At 41.5% G+C, this 13311-nt stretch overlaps 1 protein-coding gene across 1 annotated transcript in view; it reads left to right on the forward strand.

Annotated features, from left to right (window-relative positions):
* The first annotated feature begins 5148 nt into the window (after positions 1-5148).
* The window catches only part of COL13A1 (collagen type XIII alpha 1 chain), a 49373-nt gene continuing 41210 nt past the window's right edge, over positions 5149-13311 (forward strand). Inside the window, exons 1-6 of the mRNA XM_044420071.1 lie at positions 5149-5223; positions 5546-5632; positions 7246-7290; positions 8237-8305; positions 11735-11758; positions 12771-12824. Coding sequence (XP_044276006.1) covers positions 5149-5223; positions 5546-5632; positions 7246-7290; positions 8237-8305; positions 11735-11758; positions 12771-12824 — 354 coding nt within the window. The remainder of the gene's footprint in view (positions 5224-5545; positions 5633-7245; positions 7291-8236; positions 8306-11734; positions 11759-12770; positions 12825-13311) is intronic.

A 13311-nucleotide genomic window follows, 5' to 3' on the forward strand; every position in this document is an offset into this window, starting at 1 on the left:
AATGTCTGGACACCCTCTGTAAAATTCTGTGTCTAAGGCAGAGCAACAAAAGCCCAACTTGGAAGCATCCCATTTTTTTTTTAAGAATGATCATGGTGTCACTTATGGACCAGCTGTCTGCATTATTCAACTAGTATTAGATACTACTGACAAAATGGCTGTCCTTATGGCAGGTGGAGGTACAAGTGGTCTGCTACCTATGCTCTGTTCACAGAGACTGCTTCTCTCAGCCTCAGTCCAGGGGCAGGGACCGGTCAACCAGTGCCATTGCCATTACGTGCATCACAGTGTTTCATTTACTTATACGGGTCCTCACCGCTACTTCTGGTCCTGGGGACCCTTCCTATTACGAATCAGTTCTGTTCCTGTCGGCATCACACCTGCTCTCTTTCTTTAGCCATGACTAAAGAATCAGCAGGTGAGGAAAGAATTTGTACATCTTTCCACCCACAGATTCCCCCTAATAAATGTCCCAACCCACACTAGACTAGCATTACCAGGGAAATGTGGGAACCCCATGTTTTCCTCACCAGCCCCAGCCTAAAATCTGAATATTAAGTATGCTTGCCCATCTGTTCTTCTCTTTCTGAGCTTATTCTTTGCTGACCTTGAGGATGGTTGGTCCAATCCAAGCTGGATAGAATTTTGGCCTTAGTGAATTTCACACCAATCTCAGCTGTGTGATACCCATTCATATTTAAATTTAAGCAGATCTAAATGCAACTTTAAATAAAGCTGCTGAAACAGTGCTTTGTAGGCATGAAGCCTTCTTCAAGGAATGGTGAACCACTAGATGCAAGAGAAGCACACACCCCTCTTTCCTTCTCTCAACTTATTTTTCCATCTTTTCCTAATGCAGGGTGAGCCAGGGATTCCAGGAGCAAAGGTATTTACACCTCGGGAAACTGCTTTGTCTGTGTTTTAGTTTCAGTATATTAAGGAGATCTGATGGGATGATCCTACATGAATAACTTGTCGGTAAAGATGCTGAATTTTAGTGCCATATATTTTCCTTTCTTTTTCTTTTCCTTCGTTGTTTTCCCCTTTTTCATTGGTTATGCTCTGCTTGCTCCACAGAGAGAGGGAAAAAAGAGAGCTTGCACAGCTAATTATTTTCTTCATTATATCCTTGCTTGTAGTCCAGACTTTGTTTGCCTCCACACTTAATGCCTTCAGCACTGCTAGGGTATTGCATTTCCCCGGTTAGCTGAACAACAGAATTAAAATAGTGGCTCCATAGAAGTTGTAATGTAGTGCTATATTCCACTAAAATCTGGCACTAACTAAAATCCACTAATTTCATTAAAAAATCTGGCAGTGCTGATCACCATGAGTAAAGGCCTACTATTGTGCTGGGCTGAGGCCATATAACAAAGACATAATCTGGATTTTCCAGAAAAACCAAGTGAATGAAGGTTCCTTCCACTGGAAATACCTTGAATGGAAACAACCATAATTGGATTTAAAAACAATGCAAATCCCACATGGCTTTGTTCACTGGCTTAGAACTTGAATGCAAGGTAATAGTTACACTGAAGGTTGAGCAGGCCATCCTTTGAGTGAGTCAAAAAATGAGTTGAAGTGATTCAGATTGCTACGTTGCTTGTGCTGTGATGATTGCCCTAAGACTTCATTCTTAGGAAGAATTACTGTAGAATGGTGTAGAAGAGACTGATTTTTGAAGCAGTATGCCCCCAGTTCAAATGTTGCCTTGGTAGATGGCCTTGAACAAGCTACTAGTTTCCCTTCCAGGCCATTAGCAGGAGAATAACCTAACCAACAGGGTTGTTCAACTTACTGAAATAATCACTGTGAAAATTGTTATGATCAGCTCCACAGGAATACTGCTAATATTGTTGTGATTATGGTTATTAGTAGTCGTAGTAATAGTAGTATTAATACAACTACAGTTGGCACTCCACATTCGCGGTGATTAGGGGCACACAATCCCTGCAAAAGTGGAAAAACCGCAAATATATTTAGGCCTCCCTCAGACCTTAACTCTTGGCCACACATGTACTGGTCCAATTACCTCTTTTGCCATTTGAATAACCATTCGCTTACAAGACTGGCTATGGTGGTGACCAGAAAGGGGAGCATTCCCCATGCAGCTGTCTGTGGAGTAGCAGGCAGTGGGCCCAGAGAAGGAAATCCCATTGAATTACTGATGGCAGACTCATGAATAGTCAAATCCACGAAAGTTGAACCTGTGAAAGTCGACCGTTGATGGTATTGTGTGTCAAGTGTTGCTGCTTCTGTCGATATTGCCAGTGCAATATTGTGGCCAAGGTGCTGATGGAGACTTGGGTCCAAATTTCCAGCCTAATGAACCGTTTATGTTGTCCTCTTCAGACTGCAATGATTTTGGTTAGCCCCAGTTTAAAGCACTCAAGTCCCTCCATTTTCATTTCTTGTACAGGATCTATCCATGGCTCTGCTCTCTTCTCTTCTCTTCTCTTCTCTTCTCTTCTCTTCTCTTCTCTTCTCTTCTCTGTCCTGACCTCTGCAAATGAATTGCTCATTCAGCACCATCCGTAGCAATTAAGAAACATGTACTCGCAGTGTTGTTAAAGCTGGGACTCTGATGAGACATCACTTTAAGACATAATCAGTGGTAGACCCATTCAGCTTAATCAGGATGCTAACCATAATTAACTGCTATCTACTTTGCCTCGTGTCCTCTGGTTTTTGCATCTTACAGATGAAATGCCTGCTGTTGGGAGAGGGAGCTGGGATTTTCCACATTGGGATTCTGTTTCACATTTGGACTATGCGATGCTTGGCAGCGGCCAGTCCTGGTGTAACAAGCTATCCTGTCTCTTTTTTCTTACCAAACAAAAGGGAGAACATGGAGTTGCAGGGAAGATGGGGCCCCCAGGCTTGCCAGGGAAAAGGGGGCAGAGGGTAGGACATTGTAAAATGTTTGGGTTTGGTTTGCTGATCTGTGTTGCCCTTTCTAACAACCCCTTCCTTGACTGAAGTGCTTCGAATTTCATTTCTATGCTCGAGGAAGATTGTTTTTATCCCATTACTCACCTGAGTGCTGCATGTGGCCAAAACTTAACCAGAAGACCAGGCCAAAAATGTACTTTTTGGAAGGCATGAAATAAATGATGCTTGAGCTACATGATTTCAGCAATGAAGTCACCATGCCACTATTCGGAATATAAAAATATCACCAACCTTCTGAAACTGGGTCTTCACTCTGAATACCAAACAGGATGGGCAGGGTTTTTTGAGACTAAATCTTTAAGGTAGACTTTCCTGTAACTGGTGCTAGTTTACATGAGGGCTGGTTAACTCAAAGAAACTTAAATCATCTATTTAAATCATGATTTGAATCACAAAGAAAAATGGCCAGTTTAAATCAACTTTACTGTTTAGAAATTCTCGAGCATCCATGCATTCCAGCTTGTTCTAACGGCGTGAGCTGGAACTGCATTCCCCCAGTCGACTGTGTTGCAGTTCACAGTCTGTGATGCTATCACTGGAGGCCCAAAGCAACACCCATATCACCCTGTTTTCCATCATCCAGCGTGCCAACTGGAATCTCTGGCCACAGTGGCTCATGTCCTGTTAATACCTAGACTGAATTGCTGAAATGCACCATATGTAAGGTTGCTCTGGGAGCCCTAGAAACGTTGGTTAGTATAAAACACTGCCAGGGCAGTAACAGAGGCTGGCTATAGGGGCCTCATCTTCCCAGTTCTTAAACGAACTACACTTTGGTAGCTGGACATTTTCAAACTACCCTCCCCTGAGACGCTCGCCACTCTGATGTTGCTTTGATTCCAGGCAAGGAATAAAACTGAAACATTCTCTGGCACTTCAGCATGTTGAACAGTTGATTTTAACTGCTGTTTTCGCTTCCATCTAGTTTGTTGGATTAATGCTACTGTTCTTCTGTTTTATATTGATTTATTGTTGCTTTTTTAAAAAAAATTTGTTCTTCTAACTCTGTGCTACCCTGAGAGTATAGGCTGAAGATGGATCATAACATTTCTTACATAGATAACTAAATACTGATTTGTAGCTAATGCAGCATCTGCATAACTTTTGGGCATTTAGAAGACAGGTCTTTTGTACCATAGAATTATATCTTCATATAGGTACACCTGCAAAGATACTTATTTAGGTTGTAACAAGTGTCCCACATTTTCCAGAAGCAAGGAAAGATAGTTGCTGGTCAAAATAATGCATGAAGTTAAAAGTAAATAGATGGTTGGTTGGTTGGTAAAATCATAAATATCAATAAATTCAGACAGGGATAGCCCAAAATATTTTGCTTCCTGTGGATTAGTTAGTACATCACCCATTCAGACAACCAGTACCCCAAGCTGGCCAGGTTATTTTGGTACCTGAAGTAGGAAATCCCAGGAGTGCTTCTCCTTGCATTTAAAATGCAATAATAATAAGTACTTAGCAAAGCTTTCCCTGCCCTGCTGCATTCCAGATATGGACTACATCTCCAAACAACTGAAGCCAGCATGCTGGAGGTGATGGGTGCTATAGTCCAGCAAATCTGAATGGTGCCAGGTTAGGGAAGGCTGACCTAATGATTTACTGTCTTTTCTTGACACCCGAATCCAGCTGCCTAATACAGCCACCTAACTTTGCCTTATGGAAGATCAGTCTTGGTTTTCAGAATTTCACAACATTGGAGCATTAAGGTAGTTTTGCATAAAACAGGAATAAAAGATCATCCATATGGGTGTGGCAGCCAATAACTTGTGATGGCTAGAGTATTGGACTAGTTCTAGTCCCCATTTGACCATGAAGCTCACTGGGTGACTTTGGTCCAGTTACTCCCTCTTGGCCTCACCTACCTTGCAAGGTTGTTGTTGTGAGGACAAAATGGAATGGAGGAGGAAAAACAGGAAAGAAGAAGGAAAAGGGCAGAATGGAAACGCAATGTAACAATAACCTACAGGATGGCATCACCTCATGACCCTATAATGACTTGCTGCTCATCCCTGGCCCATAGTCATCATCCCTGGGTTGCACCAGGTTGAAAGTCTCTCTGTTCGTTAGACAGAGAAGCAGCAAGCAAAAAGAAGTAAGCAGGGGGCAGTTATTACACTGGGCATGCAGACAGCTTCAGCCAGCCCTGCTATGAAGGAAACACATCACTGCAGCCAGTATCTAACCATGTCTGTATTCCATCCGCAGGGGGAGAAAGGAAAACCTGGTGAACCAGGACCACCTGGAAAGCTGGGAGAAAAGGTTTGTTTTTTATCTACCTGGGTCATTGTTAGCGCAGAACCATGGATGTGGCCCTCTTGTACCAGGAAGCAGAAAGCCCTATTATTTATTTATTGCTTATTTAAAAAAATAATTATAGCCCACCTTTCAGGGCAGAAGCCTTCCTAGGATGGCTTTCAACATTGTTTCTAAATAAAAACAAGAAACAAAAATAAGCAGCAAACATTATCAATAAAACATGGATAACATCCTATAGCATAACTGTAGTGACAGAGCAGAACATTACAGAAAACTACAAAGCATATTAACCAAGTAACTGTAGTTCATCCTTTGGTGTATCTAGGGAGAAAAAGGCGATTCTGGCAATGCACTTGGAGGAGGCAAAGGGGAGCCTGGATCACCAGGATTACCTGGGCCTCCAGGACCAAAGGTGGGTAAATGTTGATATACATAGAGCCCTAATAAAGAATATGCATTTCTGTGCATTTGTGATTGCCCAGCATGTTTGTTTCATGTAAATAACATCCTCTGCTAGAGGATATTTACTTACTGTCTCAACCAGCAAATAGCAAGCAGGGAATAAAACCCACTCTTGAGTTTCTTTAAGGTGATCAGAATTTTCTATCTGCATGTAGAAAAGTGGATAAGAATGCTTTGCATACCAGATCTCTTCTTCCATAAGGAAACACACATCTATAGATCCAGCTCATTAATAATTTTAATGTAATTTAATAAAACATTTCTAACCCATCCTTTACAGCAGGGTCTCAGGACAGCTTATAGGCATGAGACACACTATGTCTATAAAAATATAAATTCATCACTTATCTTGGAGCAGGTAACTTGCAGTTCATGCTTCTATAGTTTTATTAAGGAATGTGCTCCTACAGGAAAGTTATACAGAGTCAGTCATTTGATGCAAGTCGAAATTCATTAAGGCTTTTTTTAAAAAAAGAAAAGACCCTATTGCTTAGTGGTTAGAGAATCAGAAGTCTCACAGACCCTTTTTTCTACCAGTTAAAAGCTATAATGCAAGATTAACTGTGTACTGTAGCATAAATTAAGCCCTCCCTCTGAAAAGTTTTTTTTTTTTTGCCACTTCTAGACTCAATAATGTAGAGCACAGAGATATTTTCAGCATGCTGAAAAGTTGCAAATCTCATGAGCAAAGCATGCACCTTCTCTACATGGCTTAGCACACTGTTTGCATCCAATGAATATTGTTGTCATGACAGAAGTATTGCTGTGATCAAAGCTAATATGGATTTTATTGCTACCAATATTTTACTATTCCTACTAATCCCATTAGTGATTGAGTTGTGTGGCCCAGAGAAACCAACGAACCTTTGGGTGTTTGATGTCTGCTTGAATTATATTATCTCTTCTTGAACTATTCACCACAGTGTGGATGACAGCAAGGGCCTAATTGCCTTCTGTTGGCCCCCCTGAAAATATATTTTTGTCTGGAAAAGTGCAAAGAAGTAAAATGCTTTTCATGGTCATTAAGGTGACAGGGTACAAATGGGTTTAGACTCTTTGCCATTAAGAACTGTGTAGACCAGAGAATTGTGGCAGCCTTGCAGTTTGACATGCAAGGGTGGGAAAGCCAAAATTCTCTTGCATGCAGCTCTTGGAGGCAAAGGAGTCCTGTTCTCCTCTGCTTCTGAACACCTCATCCTCACGATGAAAGGCATCCCACTGCTCACCTTGTGGTGGCACTGCTCTCTGCTTTCTCGTTGCTGAAACTGCAGTCTGACATGGAGATTTCAAATGGGTGCAGCAGAAGCACCTTGCATGGACCTTGCTTTGTCATAGATTCTTTCGGGGGGTTTGGACATTGTTGAATACTCTGAGCAATGTGTGCAGTTCAGCCTATGCAACCCATGGCAGATGCTTAAAAGGGAAAGCTGACTGGATGCATATTGTACATTCCATGCGAGAAACACAGATTCATGTGAATCCTCCATCAGCAGGAGGGTGTGAGGCCCTGTGGATGAAATAAGACAGTAATGCTTCCCTAACTCAGTGGTCTTCGTATTACAGGGAGAACCTGGAGCCCCTGGGGAGCAGGGGCCACTTGGCCCAAGGGTGAGTACTGCACTACTGTCCAATCTCCTCGCTCCCATAAAAGAGGAGGGACTTGCGCTTTTCCACTTCCCCAAGCCCTTAGAATCTGTGGAAATGGTGGTAAAGTGAGAGGATGTGCAGGTGAGCCAGGTCAAAACAAAAACCCTCGAGGATCTCACTTCAAAAGAGGTAACCCAGTGGTCACATCATTTTGGTGAGCAAAAAGCTGCTGCACCTTTGGTTTCCCTTGACAGCTCACTTTCGGCAGTGCAAAATACAAAAGTGAAACATAAAGCTCTTGGCAGCCTATTTGGGTCAAGGCCCATGAGGGACACCTGCTGCAGTTTGATAGCAGATACTCTCTGAACACTCCCAGGTGAAGCATGCCATTTCATACCTTTGAAAATGCAGAAGTGTGCAGTTATGAAAGTTTGACCAAAGAAACGGCCAATTTTTAAATTGTTATTATTTTAAAATTTAAAAATCGTGTGCATTTGCAATTATCATTTTGTGTGAGCCAGTGGCAACTCCTCCATTGTGACACCTGGTCGCTTTGAAGGGGCAGTCACTAGCAGTCAAATTAGAGATCATTCTTCTGGATCTCTGGAAAAAAAAAGCAATAAAATGGGAGAAAGAGGCAAAAAGCCATAATAATTCCACTGAATAATGTCTTGGGATTCCTGCAGAAGGACCAAGGGGCAAACAATGCATTGTGATCCAAGCATCTGTCCAGCACCCTGCAGGGTGGGGTCTTGTGATGTGAAAATGCATCCTGTATGTGCAAGCACTGATTTGTTATTAATTTTAATTAGAATTAGAAACAAGAATCTGAATATTACCCCAACAAAATTTTTAAATCCTGAAGTTTAACAGCTTTGTATTAGAATCAATATTGCTCTGGATGCTTCTATCTAATTTAGATGGAAATTCCAGTTTTTAATGACATGCATGACTGATTTTTGTACAGGGTCCCAAGGGTGAGCAAGGGAAGAATGAAATGGTAGATTACAATGGCAATATCAATGAAGCTTTACAGGTAAGATGGCATATACAAGATAGGCACCATGTGCAATGAAGATATTTCCGTGACCTTTTTGCTTATGGTTTCCTGCTGATACTCTATGGAGAATTACTGGCTGGTTTATGCTAATTGTGCTGGAGCGAATGATCAACATGCACGGTTATTTCTATTACTGCATGCATAGATATGGAGAATTAGGTGTCCTTCCTATGTGTAAAAATCACTGCTGCAATCAGTCACATTGAGGAATGGGAGAATGAACAAAGCTCGAATCATTGAGGTTCTCCAAGTTCTGTCCATCTCATTTCCTTTCCCAGTTGTGAGCTGCATTGTTGTCTGACTGGGAAAAGCATGTGAGTGGCTTTGTTGTCTGGGAAAAGCATGCATCTAGGTGGCCGCTTTTAAAAGCATGTTCCTAAATGTATCGTTTCCTTTTATTGAATGTGCATTGTTCCAAAGTGTACAGTTTTTGAACTAATACCACAACAAAATGTGCTTATATTTGCATGGGGGGGGGGAGTGGGTGAAGTTCTCACAGACATGCCATTTGGCCACAAAAGTACCTCTGAGAAGTACTTTCACAAGAAGTGCTTCTCCTGAGGATCATAGAAGCCAGGCAGGCTCATGTGGGAGAATGTGGTCTTTCAGGAAGGCTAATCCCAAGTTGTAAAGGGCTTTGCAGGTCATAACCTGCACTTTGGATTGTGCCTGGAAGCAGGGAAACAGGCCAGTAGCAGGCAAAGCTCCCTGTAACGCTGGCTTTGGTCAATTGTCTGGCCACTGCATTCTGGACAAGCTGAAGTTTCCAAACCATTTTCAAAAACAGCCCCACATTACAGTAGTCCAGATGGGATGTAACTCAGGCATAGGTGCTCGTGGCTAGATCAGGCATCTTTGAAATAAGGCCAAACATGGACTTCAAGCAGAAAATAACATTTAAATCAGCATTAGCCCATATCAGAAAGAGTTCCAGAGATTTCACAGGTGGGACCTTATCCCTCTCAGATTGTACCCTATTAAGGATGGAAACCTCCTCCTTTTGGCAGATGTTTGGGAGCCTCTGAGATTGGAGGTTTATGAACATCCAGTACAAGGTGTGGCAGCAGCACTTGCCTCCACTGTGCCTCTCAGCATGCATTTTATCTCGACAGCCATCTAGATGCAGGACCAGCAAGAGGGGAGGGAAGGAGTCTCGGTCACCAGGTGGAATTGGCGCATTTCCATGGCCCTCATTTTCCTGACCCTCAGCATGTCCCCACTTCCTCCTCTGAGGCCCAGTTTCAACTGTGGGGGCAGCTGGTATGGTTCTTTCCATGCTGGCTGCAAGGGCGCAGGGCAAGGACTTAGATTCTGAAAAAGCCACACAATGGGAAAGCCTTGGATTGCACCCTAATACAATGAAGGGTGTTGATGAGGCCATAAAGCAAACGACTTGATTAACAATGTGGGTTGGAAATGTGAACTGACAGAGGAATTCTGAAAGCCGATGCATGCTGAAAGGTCCACAGTTCACAGAGTGAAATATATCCTAGAATCACAAACTAGCATTTCTATATAATTTTGGATGGAACAAAAAACAGGAGTTGTTACTATAACAAAGATCTATTGTTACGGATTCACAGCCATACAAAATGGTGTTACATAAAAACTGAAGGTGTGCAGAGGCTGCAACCTAGTTCCAGTAGTGAGTAATAAGCCTTCACTAGAGGTCCCAGGAGTGGTGTGCATCTCCAACCTTATTAACAGGCATATCCTGGCAATTTAGGAGTTCCAAATGGCATTTCAATGCAATCCTACTTTCCAGTGGATCTCCTGATAAGGAAGGACATTTCCCTTTTCAGTTCTTTTAAACATGTTTCAGTTTTACTTGTCCAAAAACTCTAAGACATTTCAGGTTATGTGAACATTGTCCAACAGTAATTAAGAGAATGCAGAAAGATTATGTCCACTCAACTTCCAACATATCCCTCAGTTCTTAAACTTCTGCATACTAGCATCACTTTGATGTCCTATACTAGCAGGCTGCTGATTAGAACAAAGAGAACCTTAGTTCAGATAATATACAGGTGGTTGTATGTAATTGATATTACTCTGCTCTTTGAGCCAGAGGAGGTAGGTAATTTTTTGTGCTCCCTGGTGCAACACATGGACACATACACATGCTATTCCAAAGAGTCTGCCTGAAAGAGATTTTGGAGGAGCATAGGAGGCTACAGGAGGAGCAGAATCATGGAAAATCGCCTCCTTCCTTGGCTCCACTGCGTGAAGCCTCCACTGAATCAAAAGAGCATTCCATCCCTGGAGTGACACCCATGGGATACAATTCAGTATCTTTTTCTTTTTCAAATGCCGTATAGCCTCTGCCAGCAGATCACTCTCTGCAGAACTTCTAGACCCATAGCGTAATAAGAGCCTCTCCTGTTCAAATTAATACTGCAGATGTTTCAGGTTAGTTTATGGGGGTTACCTAGCGACAACAGATGTTAATAGACACATTAAGCAGGAGGAGTTAGTGTGATGAGAACTGCTTGGAACATAACTCCCTGCATTGAATTATTCTCCCTAACAAAAACTTAATGTTAGGGAAAAAAAGTCAAAACATCTTGGCCTTCCTGTCTACTTAATAAATTCCAATTTGTAGTTATTATTGAGCTATCCCTTTCTGAACATCATTTGCATGGAAGCTCGAGTTATTTCTGTGAGCCAGCTATCTTGCTATGCAAATAGATGGATGAATTTGATGCAACCTGATGGCTGATGGTGGTTTAGTGTACACCAGTCAGCAATTAGGCTGGCTCAAGCCAAATTGAAATGTACCCTGAGTTATATCAAATTGCAAGGCCTGAGTCTGGAGAGTGTTTAAGAAACATTGTTTAGCAATTGCCTCCAGATTTGCCTGGGGAAAGACAGACTTGGATGTCAAGGTGCTTGGAGCAAGACGTTCTGAACACTTGCTGTTATGCACTTATCATGTTTTAATGACCTGTGTAATGGCTTTTATAGTGGTTTTGATGGATTTTAGGGCTTCATATTTTATGGTGTTATGATTCTATTAACTGGTTGTGCACCACCTTGATGGCTCTTTAACAACAACAACCAGTATGTAAATGTTAATAGTAAATAGTAATAGCGTCTCAATCTGTATATTTAAAAAAAATTGGTAGGCAGGCAGGCAGAAAATTATAAAATGTTATAAATGATAATCCTGCATGGCTTGCTTTTCCAAAGAAGATATTCGCTATAGAAGTTACTTTGACATTCTAGCAAGGAAATAAAGGCTAATATTTCGCTGATTTTGATTATTTACGTAAGCATTGTGTTTTGTTTGAAAGAAAAGAGGGCCTCTAACAGACTCTTCTCTTCTCTTCTCTTCTCTTCTCTTCTCTTCTCTCCTCTCCTCTCCTCTCCTCTCCTCTCCTCTCCTCTCCTCTCCTCTTCTTCCAGGAGATACGAACTTTGGCCCTTATGGTGAGTCACCTGTTCCCCTCTATGTATTTAGCAATCATCAAATCAGTTATACAGACGGGGCAGGATCAGTAAGACCATCAGGCTTTGCAGGGGGTTTTTTGACTGCATGTCACACTAAGCTAAAGAAGCCAAAAATCATACACTAGAAATCACCCTTTTACATTTCAGTGGGCTAAAATACAGATATGTAACATCTCAAGTTCTGTGCTAGATAGTAGACATACACATAATAATCTGTAACTTCTTTCAAGGAATTCCTATGGCCATTGGCCACTCAGTGTCCTTCCTTTCAGCATGTTCCCCTGAGAGAACTTTATCAGTAGAAAATCATCTCATTTCAGTATTAGGCTGAAAGAAATAATAATATTGAGTGGGTATTTCTTTGATTTCACTCTTTTTTTCCTTGAAGGAAATCAAAGTGATATATGTGTTTCCAGTCTACATTTTATTCACATAACGGTCCTGTGAAGTAGGTTAGAACGAGAAAGAATGGCTGGCCCTTCATAGCAGAATAGGGATTTGAACACAGAGCTTCCTGGCCTAAGTCTATTGTATTTCTGCCTTACCCAGGATGGTGCCATCACTCCCTGCTGGGCTTGGAATGAGAGAGCTGCAGTTCAGTACATCTGGAGGATACCAGGTGTTTTGAGGAAGGCTGATCCAGGCACCATTCTGGCCTTCTGTTATTATTTTTCAGAATATAGTTGGCACTTAACTTGGACTGTCTAGTAACGAATTGTGGTGCCTCTCCTTACTTGACACAGAGCAGTTTGAAAGAAATCCGGAAAGCAGGAAAACTTTAAAATAAAGCCACTAAATTGCTTATCAGATTCCTTGTATGTGTGCTCCATATTTTTCACATCTGTCCTGTCTTTGAATGTTGCAACAGAAGATGATGACAAGAAGCACTCCTTACCTATTCCATAGAAAAGACATTGGATCTTTATTTATTTATTTTAGGGCAAAGGTTGTTTTCATATTATTTTAACTATGATTTTTTTTCTTTCCTCAGGGACCTCCTGGACTACCAGGTGTTGTAGGACCACCAGGGCCACCTGGACAGAAGGTAACAGTCAAGCATGGTGATTTAGAAACATCAGCATGGGCATAAGCCATCAAAATGAAAGCACTTTCACCCATTGATTGAAATCCAAACCATCTAGGAATATGTTCAGGAATATTTTTAAAGAACAGCCTACTTAAAACTAAGACTAATACATGACTATTGTAGAGTTATAGGCCCTGTATATTTTGTTTGCTCCATAATGAACATTTACTTATTCACTCACTCATTCCTAAGCTTAATATAATAAACTCCTAAAGCAGTTCACATATAAATAGTGAAATCACACTTAAACTACACTATTAAATGCAAATGTAGTAACAATTCAAGACGGCAGCAGAAGAAGCAGTAAGTCAGAGCAGCATATGACTAATTTCACTGAATCAGAAGTCAGAAAAAACCTGGATGAGCATGAGTGTTTTCAGGAAGCATTTGAAACATAGCACATTTTAGCTCTTGAACTTCATGGGGTCTTGCAGGGGGTATGCAC

The sequence above is a fragment of the Varanus komodoensis genome, unplaced genomic scaffold, assembly GCF_004798865.1.
Source record: "Varanus komodoensis strain SLA01 unplaced genomic scaffold, ASM479886v1 scaffold11, whole genome shotgun sequence".
In the NCBI taxonomy this organism is placed as follows: Eukaryota; Metazoa; Chordata; class Lepidosauria; order Squamata; family Varanidae; genus Varanus; species Varanus komodoensis.